The 25,766-nt window shown below is 37.5% G+C and overlaps 1 protein-coding gene across 13 annotated transcripts in view; it reads left to right on the top strand.

The window, feature by feature from the left end:
- Positions 1–25,766, top strand: part of GPHN (gephyrin) — a 270,607-nt gene that overhangs the window by 72,812 nt on the left and 172,029 nt on the right. For 8 of the 13 annotated variants that reach the window (XM_021401701.1, XM_021401698.1, XM_021401693.1 and 5 more), the window contains exons 1-2: positions 5,374–5,515; positions 7,929–8,007. In XM_021401701.1, coding sequence (XP_021257376.1) covers positions 5,389–5,515; positions 7,929–8,007 — 206 coding nt within the window. In that variant the 5' untranslated portion in view covers positions 5,374–5,388. Of the gene's footprint in view, positions 1–5,373; positions 5,516–7,928; positions 8,008–25,766 lie in introns of those variants that run through there. The other 5 variants (XM_021401703.1, XM_021401702.1, XM_021401700.1 and 2 more) reach the window with 1 other exon arrangement.

The following is a 25,766-nucleotide window of genomic DNA, read 5'->3' as shown; positions in this document are numbered from 1 at the left end:
ACTAAATGCCATTTTTTCTGATAAAATATGTTCCATTTCTCATTCTTGCTCAATTCCTCCTGCTTAAGGTTTTATACAAGTGGTTCTCTCTGAGTAATTAGCAAGAATTCAGCACAGTTGATTTACAATATCTGCTACGATTTTGTAATTTACTTCTGCAGATACACAGAAGTGAGTAGTGAAAAATGGGAATTCATGAAATTTGCATACCAAACCTGCTTTTTCATGCATACCTGTAAATTGTAAGACTGCCTTTTTTATTTTTTTTGAAAAGAATTTCTGGAGGGTCACAAGAGCCTGTTACTTGCCACTGCTATGGGTCTATTGAATGAGCCCAGGTGACAACCTATGCAGCCTTCATAATGGAGAGAGCTGCACATACACTGCCTGTGAGCATGTGTCAGAGCCTGTAGTCCCAAGTACTGCAGCATGCCAGTAGGCAAGAGCACCAAGCCCGGTGGGTCAGGGGCCTGCATTTGCAGGGAATGCTGTTTCTGTGGGCGCAGATGATGGGCACCTCCTCAGACCTCTGCTGCTCTGTCTGCTTTCTGGAGCTGTTGCCTCACCTGGGTGTGCAGGGCTGCTTCTGATTGCCCCTTGCTACAAATGTGGAGTCTGCTGGGTTTCTTTTGTGCTGCTGGAAATTGAAAAGGAGGTTAGAGGAGCAAGTGTTTACAAGGGGTGTTATTCTCCTACAGATGCCAAAATGTCGTGCTGCAGTCCTGACAGCAGATTGATTTGATTGCCAGTATAAGGCAGCGTATTAGAGCTGACAGGCTGTATAGGTTTTAAAGACTTCTCCATTTTGTTGCTTGCTTCAGGCTGAGACTGAAATATTGTTAAAGATTTGGAATCAGCCAAGAGAGGGAACTAAAGGCTAAGTGCAAGTAGTCAAATATCAGACAAGATTATCTCCAGTGAAAATTATTTTCTGTTAAAGGGTAAAAAAAAAAAAAAAAAGATACTGTGTTTTTTTAACAGTATACAAATAGGGACAGCAGTAAGATGACAACATTTGTACACTGCAAACATGTAGTTGGGAATAGAAAAGGCTGTGAGTCACTGTGAGGAGACTAAGGTAAGTGAGTAGCATAGTTATGACACAAAATCATGTTTAGGTAGCAAAAACAAATGGGAGGAATAATCTTAGCTGCTTGCTCCTTTAGTGATTCTAATTTCATTGTAACTAATAAGGAATGCAATTTTGAGCTTGGCTAATATCCAGTAGCTCGGAAAGAATAGAGAACAAATAGCTAGGAGTTTGAAAACATGGAAGAATGTTCACAGAAAGAAACTTGGACATAGCACTCTCTGAGGTCCAGTCCTCCAGGGTGAGAGCTGTACAGTGCAGGAGGGCACTCCCATTTGCTGTTTCGCACAAAAAAACCCTGAAGACCTGCAATTAAAGAAAGGAAATTCTAAGCTAATACATTATTTTAATGCAATGCATGATTTGTCTCTTAAAAGCATTGTATTAAAATACGTAAAGTTAGCTGAGATGTATCTATCTGGTGTTTCATGACCTAGGCTTAGGTAGTGGCATTTGAGCGTATTAAGCGAGTGAAGGCTGCTCAGGATGTGCCTATGTGCTGGTCCTGCCACATCCAGGCTGGCCCTGGTGCTGTATTGCTGCCTTCAGATAGGGGGCTTCTCAGTTTGTTTGTTTGTTTGTTTGTTTGTTTTTTAACTCCTCCTCTCCCCTTTCTTACGTGTACTGACCTTCTATCTTTTTCCTCTCCTTCCTAGATTTTTTTTCTTTGCAGTTTACAGTCAAGAAGGTGCAACAAAATCTTCCTATTGGAAGTGCTTGTTAAAAACAATTTATTTCCAATGAAAAGTAAGGGGTCCAAAAAGAAGCATTCCATCAAGAATTCAATATTCATCACTTCGAGGAAGTTAATTTTTTTTAATGAGTGCAAACAATTACAGATATTGATAATGTGACATCTCCAAATATTTGAATGTCCCTAATGTCTTGAGGTTTTCCTTGTGAAATTCACCTCTTCACTTTACAGAAGACTGCGTATTTAAGTTCAGGCTTGTTAGGCATGAAATGAATATTAGATTAAAACCCAATACAGTATTTAAAGTCTTAAGGCCACACAAATATTGTGAAATTTAAGCAATAAAAGATCTGAAAGAGCCATAATCTATTAGATCCATGGAAAAAATAGCTCATTAATTGCTGCTAGAAAATGCAAGAAACCTTGGTGGGGGGAGAGGGCATTTAGAGGTTGGTAGCCTTCAGAGAAGCTCTCATGTAAATTTTACAGCATTACCAACTGTGGCATAGCTGGTCTCCTGTGTTCAAGAATTCCTTTGTTATCTAATCTATTACTGAATCTGTTTATCACCAGTTGGGGCAACTTCTTTGCTGCACAGAAAGATTATTCATGAGATTTCAGCCTTCTGCCTCATGGAAAACTTACTCTTTTTCTTACACTTTTTTTCCTGTACAACACCATACTTCTTCTCATGTTTATTCTGCTGATGTATTTGTATAAACACATCAACTACAACCATATAATGCTTTCATTTTGCTAAACTAATCAAGGAGGCTTTTTTCATCTCCTTTAAGATGTGTTTCTTCATCATTTTAGTAGCCCTTCCTTGCATTTGGCTTACAGGTGATGTTATTTCTTCCTTGTGTTTTCTGGAAAAGAAAAAAAAAACATTCTCTTTTTTTAATGTTTCAAATTATTTCTGGCTTATTATCACACCATTTTTCACTGGGTCACCTGAACATTTCTCATCTGCTGTCTTTCCAGAAGATGAGCTTCTTTTTTTTTATAGTAGTAGTTCTTTGTCAATCTTAGTCAGTCTTTGGCACTTCGTAGTATTTCGTCTGAAGGGAAGGGAAGGAAGTCTTGTTCTGCTCTGCAATCCAGTGATGTGTAGCTTGAAGAGCCTGCTATGGGATGTCCTTAAAGGTGACTTCTTGGAAAAAATATTTATGCTACGCATAATTATATTTAATGTTTTCCGTATTTCAGTGTATGACCAAAACTTGTAAAACCAAAGCACACACTAGAAACATTTATCAGGTGTGAATGCCAGATGTATGCAGGAAGTCCAACTAATCGTTACAGTACTTTTGTATTTAAAATCTGTGAAATGACAGCTGAAAGTTTGTCTTCTCTGCCAACCTCTATCTGGTCAGAGGATATGGTTAAATGTATTGTAGTGGAGTTTGCTGATGTGGCAGAGGACACTTACATTGGGTGGTTTTTGGTGAATTCAGTTAACCAGGCTAAAATGACTTTATTCTTGCTTCTGTCTACTGAGAATTTATATTTGGGAGTGGATTATAATATATAAGTTGAAATTGCGTCTAATCTTGATAATATAGCTTGTTCTAAATGCCCAGGGGAAATTAACATCACTGAGCTGGGGCTTTTTTATTTCAAACAGGCTAATCTCAGCAGTGTAATGTCTTTCATCTGCAGAGTTCATCTCATAGCTTATGAAAGTGGCATTTATCTTTGTTTTCCTATCATATGTTAGAAACTGGCTGCGAGTTTGTACCCAGAGAATGGTGGTGGCTTAATGTCTGAATGGAGATCAGTGACGAGTGCCATTAATGACATCGACAGTGGGATTGAGTGCACCTCAGCAAGTTTGTGGATGACCCCAAGCTGTGTGGTGCAGTCAGCATGCCTGAGAGATGGGATGCTGTCCAGAGGGACCTAGACAGACTTGAGCAGTGGGCCCAGGAGAACTTCAGCCTGGAGAAGTTCTGGGGGACTTAGTAGTGGCCTTCCAGTACCTGAAGGAGACCTACAGGAAACCTGGGGAGGGACTTCTTATAAGGGCAAATAGCAACAGGATGAGGGGAAATGGCTTTAAACTGGAAGACGGTAGATTTTGACTAGATGTTAGGAGGAAGTTCTTCACTGTGAGGGTGGTGAGACACTGGAACAGGTTGCCCAGAGAGGTTGTGGATGCCCCCACCCTGTAGGTATTCACAGCCAGGCTGGAAGGGGCTTTGAGCAACCTGGTGGGAGGTACCCCTGCCTATAGCAGAGGGGCTGGAACAAGACGATCTTAAAGGTCCCTTCCGACCCAAACCATTCTGTGATACAGTGAAGGGTGGTGAGGCTCCGGCACAGGTTGCTCAGAGAGGTGGTGGATGCCCCGTCTTTGGAGGTACTCAGTGTCAGGCTGGATTGGGCTCTGAGTACCCTGACCTAGCTGTGGGTGTTGTTTCTTACAGTAAGGATTCCCACTAGGCAATAGTGAGTTCTCAGGAAACTAGCCTGCATTATTTTTGATACTCACACACAACGTATTTTTGTAGAAGTTACAAGCATTTGCAATTTGCAGGCAGACGAGCAGTTCCTTTCGTTCTATAAAAATGTCACAAAGATTTGTGTGCAGAGATGCAAATAGCATGCTCTTATAATTAATTTTCTATCTTCTGCAATAGATCTGGTGAAGGTGCTACAAAAAATTTCTCCAATTTGCCATTTGTTTTTATGTATGTTTTCTGTTTGACATGCAGTCACTTGAAAAAAATGACAGTAACAGAGAAAAAAGGGTTCAGGCAGGATATTAATCTCTGATGTTACTGATTATGGGACAGGCAAGATGCCTTAAATGTATTTTAATGGTAGGAGCATCCATCTTTACATTCATAAGGTATGCCTATAGGACAGGAATTCTGTGTCTGCAGGAGAATAGGCTTTTAAGGAAAGATATTCTGATGTCTGAGAAAAAACAGTTACCTTTCACATCCTAAAACCTAAGAAACAGTTTTTTGTTATGTTTTGAAGTCAACCATTTATACAACTTTAATAGTTAAAAGTGATTTCTTGCAACATTGCTTATAAAAGCAAATTATTAGAATCTTGTTCATATATTCAAAAATGTTTGGACAGAACCACTTAAATCTGAAACAAACACTGCATAAAATAACCACTTTTACAAGTTTTGGGGACTTAAAAATAATTTAAATTTTGAAACAAGGCAGTAAAATCTTGGGCTGTGTGTTCATTCAAGTGTTGCATTCAAAATTCTCTCCGATTGCTCTTTAAACACGGGAAGCTAGGTGTGCCCTTTGTGTATGTGGTTTAATTTGTAGCAGTGATGCAGTTTCCTCCTGCCTTTTTTTCCCCTTAGGCCTTAAAGTACGCTTGATCTTGCCTGATCATTCTGACCTTTTTGCTATACCATCAAACACAGTTTCACCTGCTGTCTTGTTTAAAGTAAATAGCTTTCATTTCCATCAGAGTATGCCATTTTAAAAACAGATGCAGTGTTGATTTACGGTTTCCTAAGCACTGAGAAATGCTTTAACAGCTTTGGTTGATTGTTTCAACCCCATGTTTACTGTGAACGTTTGTTTTTTCCTCTGTGCCAGAGTTTGCAAGGGTGTGAGGGAGTGTGGCTATGCTTCTACATGGGTTGGTGAAGCGCTCTGAAGCGTTCCTGCGAGAGCTGTTTGTCCAGTGCCATTCTGCTGAGTTATTTCGTACACTGGAAACTCCTGTTGCTGTTAATGCCAGAGATTTAACCGGTGATTATAGTCAAATGTTGTTTTTCAGAAATTTAGTTTTGTTGAATATTAACCAAAATGTTGGAACTTCTTGATTCTTGAAAGTGGGTTTGAAATTTCTGAGATTTAGCTGAGGCATCAGTGTTTTTTGATTCTGGCTGGTAGGCTAAGAAGAAGCTTGCTTGCAAATTAGCAGCTTCTCAGTGTTCTGACTCTACTACAATAAAAAAAAAAAAAGAGGAGATACAGTTAAGACCTTTTTCGAAGTGTACAGATACTTGATTTGTGTTCAGTTAGTCTTTTCAACTAACTTTGCCAACTAAAGGGAAGCTTAGAAGTTTTCATGTTCATTTATAAAAATGGTATATATAATATTATAATTAAGTTTAAGTAAGAAAAAGACAGCCTTTGTCAAATGTAGGTTTTCATTTTAAATGTTTATTTCAGACACATCTTGTTTTATAAACTGCTCATATTATATACAGACAAATAATGGGCACTTTTACTGATGAAATAATTTTATGTTATTTTTTTCTTCGCTTTTAAGGAAAATTTTATACCAGTTGTCACACCTTCAGTTGATTACTTTCAATGAGGAAATATGGAGAAAACAGTAGAAAAAAACTGCATCACATTTAGATTAAATCTTTAATGCTTTAGAAATGCTTGATTTATCAGTAGTGGAAAAAGACATGGTGACCACCATTGTTATTTGTGCTGCATAGAGACATATCATTATGTCAGTCATTTAGGATTTAACCAGTAGTGAGAATATTGTGCTTCCTCTCGTTGCTGAACTTGACAAGAGATAAATACAAGCTAGACCTCTTGGCTTATGGGACTCTTTTTTTCACATAAAATCTACAGTATAGGCTGTTGGCGATTCTGCTGATCTCTGACTTGCTCCTTTAGCTCAGTGGTTTGAGATTTTTTAAATGCAGTAGTGGACAAGGAAATTAAAGATTTCTGAAGGCCCAGGGTGTTGAAGGGGGAGCTTCAGTCACCTACATTGCTCTTGCTGCTCGCTGCAGTTAAATTCCAGTTTACTGGAAGTGAGATTGCCTCTGGAGGAACGGGCCAGGAGTCCTGGATGTGCTGCTGGATCTGCAGCTACAGTTTACCTGAAGGTGTGTGACAGTTGCCTCAAAGACAAGAGCTTCCTCATGGCTTTGGTATGGGATGTCCTGAGGGGCTTTCCAGGACCACTTGTTGTTACAGTGTTGAGGAGCAGAGTGAGTAAACTTTGAAGTTACTGCCGCATACTGTTAGCTGTGAGGCTGTGTGAGAGAGCTGTAGTTGGTACCTGTTCCCAGATACCCTCGCCCCTTCTGGAGGCCCTTCCTCCAGCTCCTCTGTTTCCTAGAAGCCTGACAGACTGTGGGCTGCTGAGGTGTGTAGGAAGCTGGGGGTAGAGCTATCACAGTGTGCATTTTACTCTGTGTAAATAAAGAACATATTTTAGGAATGATGTGCATTTTTTACAGTATTGATGGTGCACGTAAATGCTCATGGATGTAAATCAGAGAAAGAGTCTCTTGCATTTAGAGAGCAGTAGGAACACATGCTTTTGCAGATGGTTTTAAATGCATTCCCTTTCATCAACTGTAAGCGAGGCTCCATTCAAAATCAGAAAGTGAGCAGTATTGCATTTCTTATGAGCTTTACTCAGTCTGGCAGGTTACCTTGATAACTAGGGGAAATTGCTCTTTACATTGATTTTGTCATGTCGCAACCTCTGTGTTTTTCAGAAAGTTTTGGTATACTCAGAAGTAACTATAATTCCTTTGAACTGATGCTGATTTATTACAGTGCTTGTGCTACTACTTTATTTCCAACTCTCAAATTGACTGTCCCGTTAAGAGAAGTGTGTCCACGTTTGAACAGATTACACGTGCTGAGGCTAATAACAAACATAAAGGAGTTTCAGAGCATAATCACCACTTTTTTAATAACCAAAACACATTAATACTCTTTTAAACTTTTTTTTGCAATTTCTTTAATTTTTCCAGTAAATAGAGCTGTTGAACTTTCTGTGTTGATTAAAAACATAGCAACTCACTCCTGATTTGCTGAAGAATACAGAACACTGCATGATTAAGGATTTTCCTCATACGTATATCGATATCTGCACATACAGTGTTGTGTTTGAGACTTACTGTACTCAGAGATGTAGAAGTCTTAAGGACACCAGCTTGTAACCATTTATTTCTTTGTATATTGTGATAGATTGTTTATCACTTTCCATTGAACTGATTTACCTTAAAATTAGTTGAAATGTCACTGAAAATCAGACCTTACATGTGAATGTCAAATTACACTTAACACCAAAAAACGTCAACTGATCAGTAGAGCCACATTTCATTTTTAAATTTCCACCTCCTTTGTTTCTCTGTTTTGTTTTGTTTTGTTTTAATTTTATTTCTATTTTTTTTAGTGAGTGACAGTTGCTTCAGGAACCTTGCCGAGGATCGTAGTGGGATAAACCTTAAAGATCTGGTCCAAGACCCTTCTTTGTGAGTATCTGGCTCTTATTGCTAAGCAAAGAAAAACTTCATAATATCATTGTGAGTAGTTTTGTAATTATATCAGTAGTATTATGATGAAGTACAGTTACTGCTTTAATGATAATATGCTTGCTAAGTTGTTAGACTTCAGTACAGGCACATATTATTAAAACCATGTTTTCTACCTACTTCTGATCATGAACTAACATCAAGTGAGCATATACAGTAAAGGGTACAAAGAGCATTCATCAGAGGAAACAGATTGTGCATTCTGGTATTTCTGCGGAGGAAGAGTGTGTACAAAGTCACTCCTCTGCTGAAGATCAAACCACATATAAATTAGTAGATTACTAACTAATTATGTTATTGCCAGTTATTTTTAAATACAGCTGATATTCATTTATTTTTCCACTACTTATTTTTGAATGCACAAGCATATGATCTTCCTTTTCGGCATGGAAGACTAGTGGTCTTCATCTCAGTATGATATCTTCCTCTAAAATAAACTTCAGTCTCATGAGCTCTGAGCAAGACTTGACATTTTGTCAAACTTTTGGTTTTTTTCTTCAGTTAACTTCAGTACTGACTGAAAATTTTGTTGCTAATGTGCACAGGTGTACCATCTGTTGTAGAAAAAAAGGAAGAAGGGGACAAAATTACATCTCCTTAACAAGAGTGATAGTGCACTCTACAGTTGGTCCTAATGTGATGGGCATTTATGCTAGCAGCACACATTCTTTAGTAGTTGTTGAAAAGGAGTAGAAAATAGAGCGTATTTGACATCTTGTTTCAGTTACAGGGGATTTTTAGTAATTGAGGTAGATGCAGAATTTGTTTTGCCACGTTGATAAAGATAAATGACATACATGTGTATATACATGCATTCTTGGAAAATTTATACGTACTATGTTTAATTTTTGATAATTAATGGAAGTACAGTGGATAAGTAGAATTGTTGCTTGAGATTGACTGAATGCAATAAGTACATTTTTAATAATTACTATCTAAGTGTCAAAATCAAGACTAATTCAAAAGACTTCATTTTCAACCAGAATTTGTCTTCAAGGTGTTTTAATTTCCCTTTGATAATTATATCTGTTGTCTTGTACTGCTAGTGGGCTTCTATGCTACCCTGTTTTGGTTTTGCACCTGTGGAGGTACTTTCAGAAAGGATGGATTGTGTTTTGTGTTGAATGATGATTTTCCTTCTTGGCTATTTACAAAAATGATGAAAATCTTCTAGCTTCCTTCCCTGACCGTAACTTACATGAAGAATGTTGTAATAGGTTATTGTAATCTACAAAATAAATTCAATGTATTTCTGTTGCTCGCAGCATAGAAGCATAAGTGACTGCAAAGTGCCCTTTTTGTCACTCACATTGAAAGATGGAATAAAGTCAGAAAACATCTGCTAGTTCTCAAGGACTGTTGAATGCAAGAAAAGTTCTTTCTGGAATCACAGTATCATAGAATGGCTTAGGTTGGAAGGGACCTTAAAGCACATCCAGTTCCAATCCCCTGCCATGGACAGGGTTGCTACCCACTAGATCAGGCTGCCCAAGGCCCCATCCAAGAGGAGAGGGCCTTGAACACCACCAAGGATGGAGCATCCACAGCTTCTTTGGGCAACTCCCTGTAGGGGTATATATACTTGGTTTTGTCTTTACAGGTGGACATTACAGTTTATTGCTGAGTACATGTTAAGAGATCTTGCAAAATGTGTAATTGCATGAGTGAATCTTCAAAGGTAAAGAAACTTTCCAAGTAAGGCTGTATTGTTCAGCCCGGTCTTTTGTAGCGGACTCTTCAGGTGCCACGGTTTCTGAATCCTTTATGATGCAAGAGTAATACAAAAGGACTATATGGGGTTGAAGAATTACAGTGTCAGTTGAAAACATGTTTTAGCCTTTTCTGAAATTGAATGAAGTTTAATTAAAAGCTTTAGAGTATTTGGCTAAAATTTTCACCTAAATTGATAGCTGAAATAACAAAATAACATTTAGTTCATCCTCTTGACAGTTGAATATCTACAGTTCAGGATTTCTTTGGTGTTTGTTCACTTTGACTGTAGATCAACTGCCTCTTTTCTTTGTAATCAGATTTTCATAAAGAAATTCTGGTGCTCTCTGTGAATGACTGTCACTGTAAATGTTTGCATTGCATTTGTAATGTATGACATTAATAAAGTAGTTTAACAAAGTGCAAAAGGTTTTAGGCTTATTAGCATACAAATACATAATTAGTGTATACTTTTAACAAGAAATCACATTAATAGCAGATAGGCTAGCGGTTGAGGTAGGAATATAATGTAATACCTACCCAGAGCATAGTATTGAAAAAAGAAGTTTGTTTTTTATATTAGGGTGGCTTAATACATCATGTAAAATGCACCTTGAATGGTGTCCATCTCTTGTGAGAGTTAGCTGTTTGATAGAGTTTTCTAGACTGCCTTGGCATCTTCCTTGTTGTTTGTCACTTCTAGTTCAATCGCAGGCAGAATTTTTCCTTCTATTATTCCAGAAAGCTATCAAATGGATGCTTTTTCTGGAGGGCTGAAAGTGTGGCTTTACATTGAAATGAGACTCTGTACTGATAGCATTGTGGGACTTTGGAATTAATATCTGAATTTTATCAAGTGTGCTTAATTATCAGGGTAGGGTTTTTTCCAATCAGTGTATCAGCTAGAGCTGTCTGGACTCTCTAAGCTTGATCTGCATTCAGTTCTGTCATCATTGGTAATATAGACTCTGCTTCTCAAATTAGGATATTGAGCATTTCTTTCTATTTGTATGTATACTACTCTGTCAATGAAAATGAATAGAAATACTGCTTGAGAAAGAAGTGTATCAAATAAACATAAAACATGGAGTTTGCTGAGTCACTGTGGGAGAAGGAAGCATTCAACATTGTATATTTAAATTACAATTTGTTATTAATTACAGAAAAGTTGAATTTCATTCAAACATTGATTAGAGGTTCAACATGAAAGTTGCTTTGAGATTTCAGTATTGTTCTTTATTCACTGCATAAGCTGATGTTCATACAGTGTACAATGTCCAGTTTCGGAAACAAACCTTTAAGAAAGATACAGAGGTGTGTAAGAGAAGGGCAAGAGAAGAGAGAAAGTGCAATATGTGATGTTATTTAATTTAACGAAAAAGAGTGGAAAAGAGGAAGTATGAATTGCCTACAGTATAAAAAATATTAGAACTTTTTCTTTTTGGCTGATGAGATGGAATTAGTTCGCTTTGCAGCAGATGAGATTGTTTGGATAGCTGGAAAAAATTCTAAATGTCAGTGTGATAAAGAATCTATTTCTGAGAATGTCAGGAAGAGCTGTGCAGATTGCAGTCTACATGTATATGATCCTATATTCATAGAGCTGGAAATGCATTTTTGTTTTTCTTCTAGGAAAGAAAAGCGTGCTTTCATGCAGTTTGGCATCAGCATGGTTAGTATGACCAAAAAACAGGCCTTATTACGATTGCTTTATAGGTAACTTAATGTAGGTAAATCATATTCAAGACTATGATTTGGTTTAGATGATGCATGTACTCCAGGCCTGCCTACCAGTCAAATAACGCATAAAAGATATTTAGAAATTTGCATTCAGCAAGTGCACTTGATCTACATTAGAAGACTGTAATGTCTTTCCATGAATGGTCCTACACAGCAGAGCTACAGGCAACCAGGCTGTCTGGTTGTTGACAATGCAGATGTTCTTCAAACTATATTCAGCTGACGTAAAATGCAGTTGAACAGCCTAAAATGCTAGCAAAGTCATGCTTCTGTGGGAAGATCTTTGAGGCATTGTAGCAAGGCAGAAGTTGGTGTTCAGTACAGAGAGGAAGTTGAGCAGTTGAGTTTATCCTCACTTAGGAGCAGACTGAAAGTTGCTCTCTTTCTTCCACTCCTCAGCATGGTTTTGGTAGGCCATTCAATGTGGTCTTCTAAATTAATTCTAAATTTCTTTTAACTGTAAGTTACTTTAGGTAACTTTACTTTAGATACATCTCTGAAGCATGAACTGTCAGGTCAGTAGGGGATCAAGTATATATATATCCACCTAATTCACACAGAAAATGTGAATGTAGACGTTCCCAAGTTTTAGCTCTTCTGTCACTTTATAAGATATTTCTTTGAGCTCTAGCCTACATATAGACATGAAGTTTGTAAAAGAAATGTTTATACAGAAAGGAGGATGCTTTTTAACTTTCTGTGAAATTCGCTAACTGCAGCTGCACGTATTCACTGATACAAATTTGTTTGGAAACATCTTAAGAGCTTCTTTGAGCTGAACAGGATCTGAGATGCCCTGAGTAGCTTCCTTCTTTTTTAACAAAATATCTTCACATCTAAACTGTGTTCCATATCTCCTTCAGATTAGCTGATGTTAATGAAAAGAAATTCTGTATAAATCGAAACAGAAAGAATGGCTAACTTCTGACGGGAGAACTGAAGCTGTTTTAATACCTACACAGAAACTTAAAAAAAATAAAAAATATTTGTTTCATAAAAGCCATGAGATGAAATTATTTACTCTTCATGCAGTAGTATTAGAAAGGCAGCCAAAATGTTAATAATACAGGAGTTTATCAGGTCTGTGGTAGAAATTCCTGTTTGAACATTGAATCCCAGTTGTTGACAGTAGAAGTTACAAGTCATGACAAAAGTCATCTTTGTCACTGCCTTGTTGTATTTCATGTAAGGAAAAGATAGATACTTCTTTTGGGAGCTAGATAAGAGAGTTTTAGAAGTTGTTGGATAATCTTAATGACTGACAGTCCTCTGAAGACAATGAGGTAGTTCTTGAAGAACTCTGATTATTTATGTAATGAAGACACAAGCTGTTCTTTAGGATTGAAGACCCGATGAATACAATTTTAAGTCTATGAATGTAAAATCTGACCATATCAGTCTTCACTTGAAGGGAGCTATCTAGCGGTTGTTGATGATTGCTACCTACAACCTCTGTGAACAAGTCCCCCTGTTTCCTACAAACCTTTTGAAAGGGGCTTGCCATTTAGGTGTACTGATTATGTGAGAGAAATCCCTTTCTCTGGTTTTCTCTATTACATTTCAAGAAAATGATTTTCTCAACATACAAGACCCCTTGGCAGATTGTAGCAAAAATTGCTAATATTGCATGCATTTTTCTATGTCTCTTTTGGCTTAATGACTCATAAACCTATAGCACCCTCTTCATCCATCTTAAACAAAACCTCTGCAGCAGTCTTTGGCAAAGCAGAATGTCACAAAAGTACCTATTTTTTTAAGCATTTTGTAATTTTCAACTAATTATTTTTTATACCGTGCCCTGAAGGAGTCTTCTATAACCTTTACAAAGCTCTGTGTCAGCTTTACCTACAATTAATAGCTATATTCAGAACAAATTTGTCTTCTCTCAACATACGATTTCCAAATTCTGCAAAGGGGTTTTCTTCCATCTGCTGCAGCAGTGCTGCGAGGTAGTCCATAACTAAGGGACTTCTGAGACAACCAAGGAACCAAGGAAGGTGCGGTGGAAGCAGAGGCTGCATGGCCCCAGCGTTGCTGAGGTATGGGTGGTTGGCCTTGGTGCCCGCTGGCACACAAAATGGCTACTACATGGCCTGGCCCTCTGAGCTGGTGCTGCCTGAGGCCTGCTAGCATAGGGCCTCTATCCGAATGTGTTCACGGAATTCTGTGCTTGTGGGATTTGCGGTCTTCTGTGTGAGGAGGAAGTTTGAATCAGGGCGTACATGCAGTGCACTTGATCATGGGGCTGTTTCAAGAAATGTTTCCTTCTGCTCATTTGTTCTGAAACTAAGTTTTAAATGGATAAATGTTGTCTGTTGGAACAAACAAATCAGCAGTGATTGTGGAACTTTACTGGACTTTTCTCCTTAGCTAAGAAACAACTTGTGGTGGAGATATGGAAAATGAATAGCGTAAAATTAAAAAAACAAAAAAAAAAACAAAAAAAACCCCAAAAGAATTATTCATCGTATTCAAGAATTCAGAAGTTTTGACAGGAAAAAATTCAGACAGCAGGTTTGGAATATATAAAAAGATATATATAAAATATGTTTACGTATATATACATACTCAAGCTTAGCTGAACTGAATATTTCATAACTCGTGTAACATGTGGAAGCTTGCAGTATAAATGATTGGTATTAAAAAAAAAAGAGAGAGAGATTGATGTGCCTAGAATAACTATTAATCATGTTCATGCAGCTTCTAGCTCTGCAAAGCTCTGGAATTGAAGTTAGCAGTAGGCAAGAAGTGTGCACCAGCGGACAAGTAATGCTCTATGCTATATGTTTATTCCCAAAGCACTTCATCCACAGTCCCTGAAACAGTGTATTGAGTTGTGTGGACCTTTAGACAGGGCTGGTGTGGCAGTTATATTCTCATTGCAGAATAGTGATTTCGTAAGCAATGGAGCACATGTGAACTTAAGACATTTTTGCATGGAGTCAATGAAAAATTGCCCTTGAGAGCAGAGCAGGCTTCCCCAACACGCCTGAAGTTAAATTTGGAACTCCCAGTAATGGAGGCACTCTCAGCACAGGAGTTGTAATAATTTATTATACAGGAGGAATTTTCTCGCCTTTAGTCTCACTACTGAAAATGACTAAATGCTCTTCTGAAATTCTCTTTCTCCCTGGACATGAGTTTTTTCATAGAACAGGGTACATTTTGTCAAAGCTATAAATACTTGAAGGGAGTGCTTAATTAGACAAGGCTTCTATTGAATTTGTGTACATATTTGCATGTGGATTAAGATAGCAGAGTAAACAAATGAGCTATTTCTTGCAGGCTGTAGTAGAACTCCTGGCTTCAGATGTAAAGGAAGTCTTTGCTGCAAATCTTAGGAATGACTCTGTTACTGAGATACAAAATTTGCTACTCAGATGTTTTTACATTTTTATACATAGGTCTCTCCAAAAATAATGCCTCTTATTTATTTCCATGGAAACTACAACTGGTACAAAGATCACAATAACACTGTTTGATAGAGCAGATTCTCAGCTACAAACGATTTTTTCAATGTAGTCACCAGCATTAGCTATGCATTTTCGCCAGTGATGAACAAGAGCCAGCATGCTGTACTTGTAAAAATCTGCACCAGTAGAGATGACAAATGATCACTGTTGCTGCTGCTGAAATGCACTACCCACTTCCTCACTGTGCTCTCATCAACTGTTTGGTCTCCATAAACATTCAGCAAGAGTCCGTGAATGTAAATAGGTGGCAGTTTTTCTGTGTAGAGGAATTAAATGCCACACCTTTGCTCCATACACACTTCCGTGTCAGATGCCATTTTGTCAGACTTCCCCTCTGCTGCCATCTGTCACACAGCAAAAAAAATGTAATGGGATATCTGTGAGGAAGGTTCAACCTCTACTGGCATACCAGCAACATCCACCTCTGATGGTGTGAGCCAACATAATAAAACAGGAGGCACTACTTTTGGGGCAGCCCTCATACAGTACTATTCACTGTATTTAAATTGTAGATCACTTTCTTAATTAGAAAGAAGTGTCCTGTCATCATTTATTCAGAGGGAGCCTTTAAAATTATTTTTAAGATTGTACAAAAGAAATCTGTACAGATAGTGGCTTAAGAAGGAAGTATATTTATCCCACAATAATCTTTGTGTTGTTTTTATGTATTATTTTCTCACTTTTCTTTACTGTAACTTGAATTTTACCATGGAATCTTCACTTATGTTTTTCCTCTTTACCTATGCTAACATATAAACTACACAGGGGAGTGACCAGGACACAAAGTGTATTTGCTATGGATGACGACAGCCTGGAAGTTCAAACCAACACATCAAGGATTCAAAAACTACCTCAACTCATTTTCTGCAGATAGTTATTTCAAAGAACCACAGTTACACTGCAACATTAAATGCTTCTTTTACATCTTAATAATTCTGCTTAAAGCTTTTTGCTTTTTCTTTAGCTCCAATTTCATCCTCTTCATTGTATTCTAATAAAAAATGGATTCTAATAGATTATTCTATTTTCTGTTAGTTGATGAGTTTTGGACGTGAACGTGTATCTCATTTATAACGTGATACTTTTATTTAGATTTCTATAAATTTCCATGGAATTTATTCTTAATTTTGTTTTCAAATAATTGATTATTTTAGAGACTTCAGGCTGCTCCAGAGTGTTGTTGATGGTCCATCATTGAATTAGTTTTTTAAAAAATACACATGGAGAGATCTCTTTCTCCCATGTTTTAGTATGTTTCTCTCATTGTCACAAACATGATCTGCAATTAACACGTCCTGTAGCTTGGTACCATACGCGGAAACATCCAACAGCAAGTGTTCAACAACAAAATAGATGGTGGAGAGACAAATGCAGGAATGCAAAACTGGAAAGTCTTGCTTTCTCCATTTTTATGAGCCATACTACATTTGTTCTTGTGTGGTTTTTTTTGTTGTTTGTTTGTTTTTTTTAAGTTTGGTGGGCTTTTTTGGCTACTGTGTTTCATTTTTCGAAGTGAAACACAAAAAGGTACAAATGTGCTTCAAAAATTAAGATTACTTTACTGGAACCATTTCTCTTTCCTGCTCACATGAAAAATAATGCTTTTCTAACACAGCATGGAAAGACACTCACTGTATGGATTACTGTTAATACAAGAAAGACGTTCACTGTAATTTTGTTTTCATGTACAGATAAAGGCAATACAGGGGGAGTGTAACAGAAAGAGTTTTACCACTGTGGTTCTGAGATGGCTGCATTGTTAATGATTGTGAAGCCAAGTGGTAGCACAAGCAGCTATTACGCCTGTACCATATCTGGAGCTCTGTCTCTGCCAGTATTGTATGCACATCTTTCAGGAAACTCTGTATTGTGCATACTCTGCCATATATGCTATGCTCTGAAAATTAGAAGATATAAATACATTTTAATTCCACCTATAATAAAAGTTTCATAGAAATTAGAAATTCATTTTTATCTAAATCTGTGTGATTTTCAGGGGAAAATTAGAAACTTCTGAAGTGTTTTCAGGTTTTTGTTCCAGAGGACAAACCATTAGGAAAAATTCATATGTGTTTGTATTCTAATAATCTCAAAATTGTCTTTTAAGTGAATTAAAACTTAAAACAGAGTATTCTGATATAGTTGGCTTTAAAATGTATTATCTCAGGATCTTTGAACATTGAATTCATTCTGAAAATAGAAATTTGCCAGAAAAGTGCAAAGAAATACAGTTTGTACATTTTTATGTACCTGTTCCTAGCTGATGAGTGAATGCTGCCTGCTGCAAGCCTTAGGTTGGTGGCTTTGAAGGGCCCTTCTCTGTGTGGGTGGATGAAGAAATGCTCTTGACAAACTGATTCTTCTTTTTACCAGTAGACTCTGTATTGTTTTTTAAAAGTTTACAGCATTAAAATACATCCTCAAGGAATGAATTTGTGGCCGAAAGGTAGGTAGGATAATTAAAACTCATATTCATGTTCAAATAGTTGGGAGTATCCCTGTGTACATAAGCATTAGTAATAGATGAACTGTTAAAGATTTGGAGACTCAAATCACTTTATATTTTAAATATTTTGCATTTCTACAGAACATTCAGTTCTGCATTGTGAAAGAATTTTGTGAAGTGTGTTTTTATCAAATCAAAAATAAGATAATTTCTCCCTTTTTTGTTTGTTTCTCAATCACAGTGAGAGATGTGCCTGCTTCTGCCTGCATGGTTAAGCAGAACATTTTGAAGATACATATATGCAATAGAAATACCCCCATTTTTTTCTAAACCACTTAGGAAAAGACATAATGAGCTCAAGTTCTTACTTAGAGATCCCAGTAATAGGTAGCTAAGAAGATTCTGTGTTTAGAAGGTTTTCTTTTCCTTTGTTTCCTTCAGGGTCCCATTTGCAGTTCTTCTTGTACTGCCCCATCCTATGCACAATTCAGGCTCCAGCCAGCACTGCAGCTCTTGCACTCTTAACCCTTTTAATGTATGTACCCAGTTTATTTTTGTGCTAAACACAAGACTTTGATTATTCTTTCTGTGGAACATGTGAATGCTGACCATGGTCAAGAGCTAGAGTTCTGCTTTCTGGTCACAAGTTTTATTATCTTTGATACCATTTTATTTTAATGGTGGAAATGAGGGAACAAACATTATGTGCACAGTGGTGCATGTATAGGCACACATAACCTATTTTTAAAATATTGATAGTGGTCATGATAGCAGCAGCACAGAGCTTACTGCGGACTCAGTAAGATTTTGTCATAGGTTTTTTCTTGGGTCTCACTGTGGCTGCACAGTTATCAGTATCCAGGCTTTTTCTTAATTCGCCAGATTGGATATTTCTGCATAGCTTAATGTACTGACATATTGCAAAGGGATAAAACTAATCTGTGGCAATGCTAGCAATACATAGAAATGCCTTTCTATTTCTGTAATGCACTAATGTCGTCCCTTAAAATTTGTTTCAGTGACATCTCAACTGAAGATTTGAATTACTTTAATTTCCCAACAACCAACCAATTTTATCAGTTCCTAATACTCTTTAACTTCAAATGAATTAGAACTGTTTCTGTCCAAGATCTCATTTTCTGCAGCAGTGGAAAGACATTAATGAGAACTGCCCTTCCTTATTAATTGAGAGTTCTTTAGTTTCATCAGAAGCAGATTTATTCTTCACATTTTTTTCTTTCAGTCTTTGTCTTAATATTCCTCTTCACTTCTAGGCAGTGCCATTGTATGCAGAGCCTTCTCAAGGCTATGAATGTTTTTGTTACTTTGACATGCTAAATCATAGTTTCTTAGTACTGTTCTTATGCACAAGGCAGCTGCCTTTTTTTCTCCCCAAGATTTTACATTCCTAGATTATTGGATACCTTAATAGGCAAGCAATTGTGTCACCCTATTCTCTGTAATCATAGAATCATCTAGGTTAGAAACGACCCTCAAGATCGTGAAGTCCAACCATCACCCCCACACTGTGTCACTAAACTGTGCCCCTCAGTGTCACATGGACACATCTCTGATACAGTGGGTTTCAGAAACCCTGTGTTGGAATTGTGGAGAAGGAAGAAGAAATCACTGAAACTTCAGTCATCAATTATCAAAAAGTTATTCAAAAATACCAGTTAGGGCCAGTTTTGAAACTTAATCTATTTGGACAAGAATTGTGACTGACAGTATAAAACCAAAGAGGTTAGGCATCATTTGCTTCTACAATTACAGTGTTGCAAAGGAATATGTGTTTCCTGAGACGCAGACAAATTGAGCAATGGGGAAGAACAGCCCCTGAAAACTTTATGACAAGGAGAAGCCTGAAGTATGTTTTCCAGAAGTGATGTCCTTCAGCAAAGGGAGACTTCTCTGATGGTTGGTTCTTGTTCTTTCTATGTCAGCAAAAGCTGCTCTTGAAAAAAGACAGTCACAGAAAATTTTTTGGCATTCTGTTATTCTGGACGAGGAGTGAATCATCAAGTAGTGCATTCATATATATATGATGTCTGTCTGTACTATTCAGATTTTACATCTGCTTCTGTTGCTACATTTAAAAACACGTGGAAGAAAATACTAGTTGAGATTACTAGTCCTCAGCCTGCTATGACTGCTTTTTTCAGCTCCGCAGAAGGTCTACCTCTTTTCTTTTTTTTTTTTTTTTTTTAACAACCTTTTGTACAACTCTTGTAACAATCTGATGGGAGAAGAGAAGCCATCTCCTGAAGCATGAGGCTTACAGGAGAAAAATCTAACAATCACTGCAGAAAACTATGGTACTGCATGCTCCCCATCCTTGAGAAGAGGAAGATAAAGGCTGAAGGGTTTTGTGCCGAGTAGAGGGAGAGAGATTGTTTGTGGAGGAACTGCTAAAAGTGAGTTATGCTGACCAGAGTCTAATAATCAAGGACATTTCTTAAAACTTTATTTCATAGACAGAGGTTGTGTTTGAGGCACTAGAAAATAACACTTTCTCTGGTCAGTACTGCTGATTAGTTTGAAAAAGGAAAGATACATCATGAAATAAGACTAGGTTTTGTTTTATAATATAAATATTAACATAAAAGACAAATAGTGATTTTTGTGTGTATGTATTCAGTACTGCTCGTGATTAAGGAAAATACTGAATGAGTAACTTAAGTGTTAAGGGATAAAGTGGGGCTAAAAATAACAGGCAAACGCAAGGAAGCCCTAAGGCCGTGATGAAGGAAAAAGCAGATCATAGAATCATAGAATGGTTTTGGTTGGAAGAGACCATTAAGATCATCTAGTTCCAACCCCTCTGCTATAGGCAGGGACACCTCTATATAGACTAGGTTGCTCAAAGCCCCATCCAGCCTGGCCCTGAATACCTACAGGGTGGGAGCATCCACAACCTCTCTGGACAACCTGTTCCAGTGTCTCACCACCCTCACAGTAAAGAATTTCTTCCTAATACCTAGTCAAAATCTACCTTCTTCCAGTTTAAAGCCATTTCCCTTCATCCTATTGCTATATGCCCTTATAAAAAGTCTCTCCCCAGCTATCCTGTAGGTCCCCTTCAGGTACTGGAAGACTACTATAAGGTCCCCCGAGAGCCTTCTCTTCTCTAGGCTGAAGAGCCCCAGCTCTCTGTGCCTCCCTGTAAGGGAGGTACTTCAGCCCTCTGTTCATCTTCACGGCCTTCCTCTGGATGCGCTCCAACAGCTTGGTATCCTCTTTGTGTTGAAGGTCTCAGAACTGTACACAGTACTCCAGGTGAGATCTCACAAGAGCTGATGTTCAGAATCACCTCCCTTGACCTGCTGGTCACACTTCTCTTTATGCAACCCAGGATACAGTTGGCCTTCTGAACTGCAAGTGCACATTGGTGGCTCTTGTTGAGTCTTTAATGAACTGACACCCCCAAATCCTTCTTTTCAGAGCTGCTCTCTGCCCAGCCCCTGTTTGTGCTTGGAATTGCCCCAACCCAGGTACAGGACCTTGCACTTGTCCTTGTTGAACTTAATGAGGTTGGCATGGGCCCACCTCTCAAGTCTGTCCAGGTTCCCTCTGGATAGCATCCCTTCCTTCTAGCATGTCAACTGCACCATTCAGCTTGATGTCACCTACAACCTTGCTGAGGGTGCACTTGATCTCACTGTCCACGTAGCCTACAAAGATGTTAAATAGCACCAGTCCCAGTACCGATCCCTGAGGTACGCCACTCATCTCCGGTCTCCACTTGGACACTGAGCCATTGACTGCAATGCTCTGTGTGCTACCATCCAGCTAATTCCTTAGATGAACACAGCGATAACCATTTTGTACTCGGCCCATAAAAATGAATGAAATGTTGAATGTGAAATTAAACTGGAAAACCTAAAGAAAATGTAATATTTGATTTCATGTCCATGTGTACTTAGAATATTTCACTTAAGAACTTTGTTAAAGATTTTATGAAGCACAAATGTTTTCATTTTGATTGGATCATTTGGATTGCATATTTTGGTTAAAAGCTTTTACTGGTAAATTACCAGGTACTTCTTAACCAAGTTTTGTAGGAAAGATCTCAAGCTGGTATAAGTGTGTCAAATTTGGTTAGTTGCAAATTTGTTACTACAAAACTATTAATTTAAATTATTCTCATGGAGAAGTTAGCTCACTGTTTCTAATTACATGGTTATAACATGCAGCGTATTATATACATGTTATATTTAATTGCATAATTCATATAAATTACATAGTGCCATATTATAGAGATGAGCAAGTATAAAGGTGCTCTGTCTGCACTCTGAGCTGGCTGGCTGCAACATAGCTGTCTTCATGCTGAGTACCTGCCAACATGCTTTCCCTCTCAGCATGGTTTATTGGTTGTGGCGCAGTGCCAGTCTCATTGTGGTACAGAGTTGGCTGTCATCTGATGCTGGCATAGCTGCCTGAAAATAATAGATAAGCAGACCCAAGATTTTTTCTTCTTCCATCTGCTACATTTAATTGTTAAGTTATTAACAGTAACCCTGAGAATCCTACAAAAAGAAGTGATAAGCATGGTAAAAAAAATAATAAAAAGAAGTAGCAAGCTTGTGTTAGAATATATAATTTAGATTACTGTCACTAGTAGTTGTTCAGAATTAGGATTATTTGAATTTATTTTAATGAGAATACTGCTAGTACTTCATGCTTACCTTTGAAGTAATGTAGTGCAAAGTTGTATCACAGACTGCATTGCTGTATAAAACAGATCTTTCCAATACTGTGCAAGTCTTTCTATATTAGAACTTCTCAGCTGGTTATAGTAAGAGAACAGATTGGAAAAAAAAAACAACAACAACAATGGTGGGTAAGAAATCTTCAATTCTGTGTTTATATTCAGGTATATATCAGTACAGTTCTGAGGATGAAACTGAGCTGGGGCAGGAGTAGAAGAGGCAATAAAACGACGATGTTGTAAGAATTATCTAGTTGTAGAAGATGAAGATGGCGAGCTGCCTTTAACTTTTCCTGGGATGGAAATTTTGTAGGTACTTCTGGACTGCAGGAGATACTTTGGGGAAAATACTGAAGATTATGGTTAGAAATGACTGCAGGTCAACTGTAGACAAGACCACAGAAATAGAAATCATCTGATGATTTGCTTGTATCTCTCCCTTCATGTCTTCTGCAGAAAAGAGCATGAGTCTGTTGCATAATGTTTGTCTGGTAATAGACTGTTAGCAGTTCCCTGTTGGCCAGGTGTGGACCACAACTAACTGAAGAGCCTGCTGATGTGCTTCAGCTTTAATTTATACAGTATCTTTTGCCTGCTTTGGTTTTCATGACTATTCAGTCTTTGGCCTTTCTGTAAAGAATGTCAGGCAAAAGTCACCAGTTAGTGCTTATTTTAAATTGCGTATGTGTGCATGGGCAAAATTTTTAAAACCAGAAATTGTTTAAAGGAAAAATTAGTACCTTCCAAACAACTATGTTACACTGTCTTACTTTTCACAGAACAGTTAGTAGACGAAAGATCATAATGTTATGATTAAGGCCTGGAGACAATGCAGCTATGAAATGCATCTTGATGCTTATCTACATAATTGCTATACATCAGTGGGCATTTAAAGACAAGTGATAGGACTGGAGGAAATACAAGCTAAAGCAATGACTGCTGTTCGTCCTGGTATCTTTTAGATTAAAATATAGATGACGATACAGTTTATTTTAAAGTAACCTAATAGAATCTACCCATGGCATTCTATAGGGGTTAAGAGGGAAAGCTAAGATAAGGAACCTGGAGTTCTTTGTTTGTAAGTGGTATTTAGTCCACCTACTCTCTAGATCTGTCTTTCAGGTTCAAGTGGAAGAGATGGTCTGATTTGTTTTGTTTTGTTTGATTTGATGGAGTTATGGTTGAGCCTTCTTCTCAGAATGGGCCTTTTTCATTCTTTGATTTCTTGACCGGGTAGTACCCACATATATGTAAACCCGTTGATCACAAATAAAAATCCAAAATAAAAACAATCTTTAACAACAACAAAAAATCCCTCCTTTTATCTTGGAACCAGATTTCTTTCTTTCTAGAGAATGCTGCAACTACTAGGATTGTTTTCTCACTGTAGTTTTCTTCCTTTTGGTTGACACTCCGGTTCTTTAGTTTGTGCTCCCTAACACTACGATGTCTTCTGTAATTCAGCTTCTTGCTTTGGAAATCTTTTCTTCTTTTTTCTAAAATACTCAATTTTTCTCCTAGACTTCTTTATTTTTCTGTCCTCTTCTACACCCCACTTCATTTTCCAGGCCACGACTCTTCAATACTTCTCTCTTGTCTTTCATGATTTCTGTGTTGCAGAACCATCAATGTTTTTTTTCTGATTGTACTCATGATATCATTTTTATATATTTCAAGTTTAAATTTTCTCTGAAATCTGACCATAATGAAGAACAAAATCAATATTCTAATAGCATTAGAGTAAGGGTAGAGGAGTCCTTATAGTGTTGCAGTGGCTTTGTTAATGTGATTTCTGCCTTTTTTTGATTAAAAAAAAATAAAATCGATCTTTTCATCATGTTTATTTTGATGCTTTAAGTGTTGCGGTGTGCTATTTTTATATAAAATAAAACTAAGTCTATTACACTTAAATTTATTCGTGATACACTTCTGATATACTATTATTATCATCATTTTGCTTAGTTTTAATATCCTGCCCGTGTAAGACTTGACATTCTCCTGAACTTCTGTTTCTGCCTGCTTCTGTGATGTATTTAAAGTTGAATCTTATAAGAACATTTTAATTTCCTAAAAGGGGTCGTATGGAGTACACCATCAATAAAAGATCCTGTTTCAGTCCAGAGCCTATCAAGTGAATGTTCCATTTTCTGTCCTGAATATAAGCTAGTTTCCTTTGGAGCCCTGACACAGTGAGAGTTCTGTTGTTCTGTTAATATATGTAATCTCGGTCTTAGCGCTTCGAATGTTGCAGTCTGTGTACTTCCTATATTTATAAGAAATATATATATATGTATATATAAGAAGTAAGAAAATGGGGTTGTAAGAAATTTGCGTAACTGTTGCTACCATTTATCCTTCCAAAGGATTAGTATTCCTTGACAACTTGGTTAGAGGGGCCTATCCTAAAAGTTGAGGTTCAAAAGGATAATTATATTTTTTGAGTTCTTTTTTGTTGCCACTTTCAACATTTTGTTTTTGTTCCAGTCGCCATCTGGGAGTCGTAGATACTGAGTCACACATGCTATTATTTCATATGTTTTTTATTGTTATAGCTCCTCGGTTCACTAATTGTAAATTAGAATACGACTGTAATAAGCTCTGTGTAATTATAGAGCACAAGAACAGTGGCTGAAACAAAAAATTTACAATGTCAGACAAAAGAAAACAGAGATAGATTAAGTAAGTGGAAGATCACAAAAAAAAAAAAACAACGAACCAGCAGTGATAGAATGTTAGCGTAGAAAACAACAATCTTAGACTGCCAAAACTTAATTATTGTCAGTTATTTTCAGTAGACATTATAGTAGAAAAGAATGTTAAATGGAGGATCTTGAAGTAAATTAACTAGTTTTAAGTATGTTTAGGGACCTAGGTTCCTCTTGCATCTGTTGGAGAATAAGGGGATTGGAAATCTCAGTGGAGCGCCACTCTTATTGTTGTGCTTGCTGGCAGCCAGCAATTAGTGACATCTCTCACTAGGGTGAGTCCTGGGTCACACGGGGTCAGTCCTGGCATCAGTATTCTTTAATGTATTCCTTAATGGCCTGGCTGATGGAGCAGATTCAACCTTTACCAGCTTTGTGAGAGACACCAAATTGGTGGAGTGGTCCGCGTGCTAGAGAGCAAGGCTACTATTCAGAAGTAGGAGAAAAGGTACTGACAGGAACCTCCTGAAGATCAACAGAAGCACACACAAAGTCTTGCCTCTGGGATTCAGTAACTCTATGTAAAAATAGAGTACTGGCTGTATGGATTAGGAAGCAGCTCTACCAAAAATGAGATGGGATTGCTCTAGGACAAGCTGAACATGAGTTAGTGGTGTTAAACCTAGCAGTAGGGCAGTCAGCTCATCCTGGATGTGCTAGAGAGAGTGCATCTAGCAGATCTGGATGACTGAATTTGTTCAGCCTGGAGAAGAGAAGGCTTTGAAGAGTCTTTCTCTCTGTCTGCAACTGCCTGACTGAGGATTTAAACAATATGGAGTTGGACTCTTCTCACGGATACTCAAAGAGTCAACAGAAACAAGTTGGAATGTGGTAATCTGACTAAATATAAGGAATTTTGCATTTTTTTTTAACCATAAAGCTAGTCAAACAGTACAGCGGTTAACTCAGAGAGGTTG

The sequence above is a fragment of the Numida meleagris genome, chromosome 6 (genome assembly GCF_002078875.1).
Source record: "Numida meleagris isolate 19003 breed g44 Domestic line chromosome 6, NumMel1.0, whole genome shotgun sequence".
Taxonomy (NCBI): domain Eukaryota; kingdom Metazoa; phylum Chordata; class Aves; order Galliformes; family Numididae; genus Numida; species Numida meleagris.
This window is presented reverse-complemented; position numbering and strand designations above follow the sequence as displayed.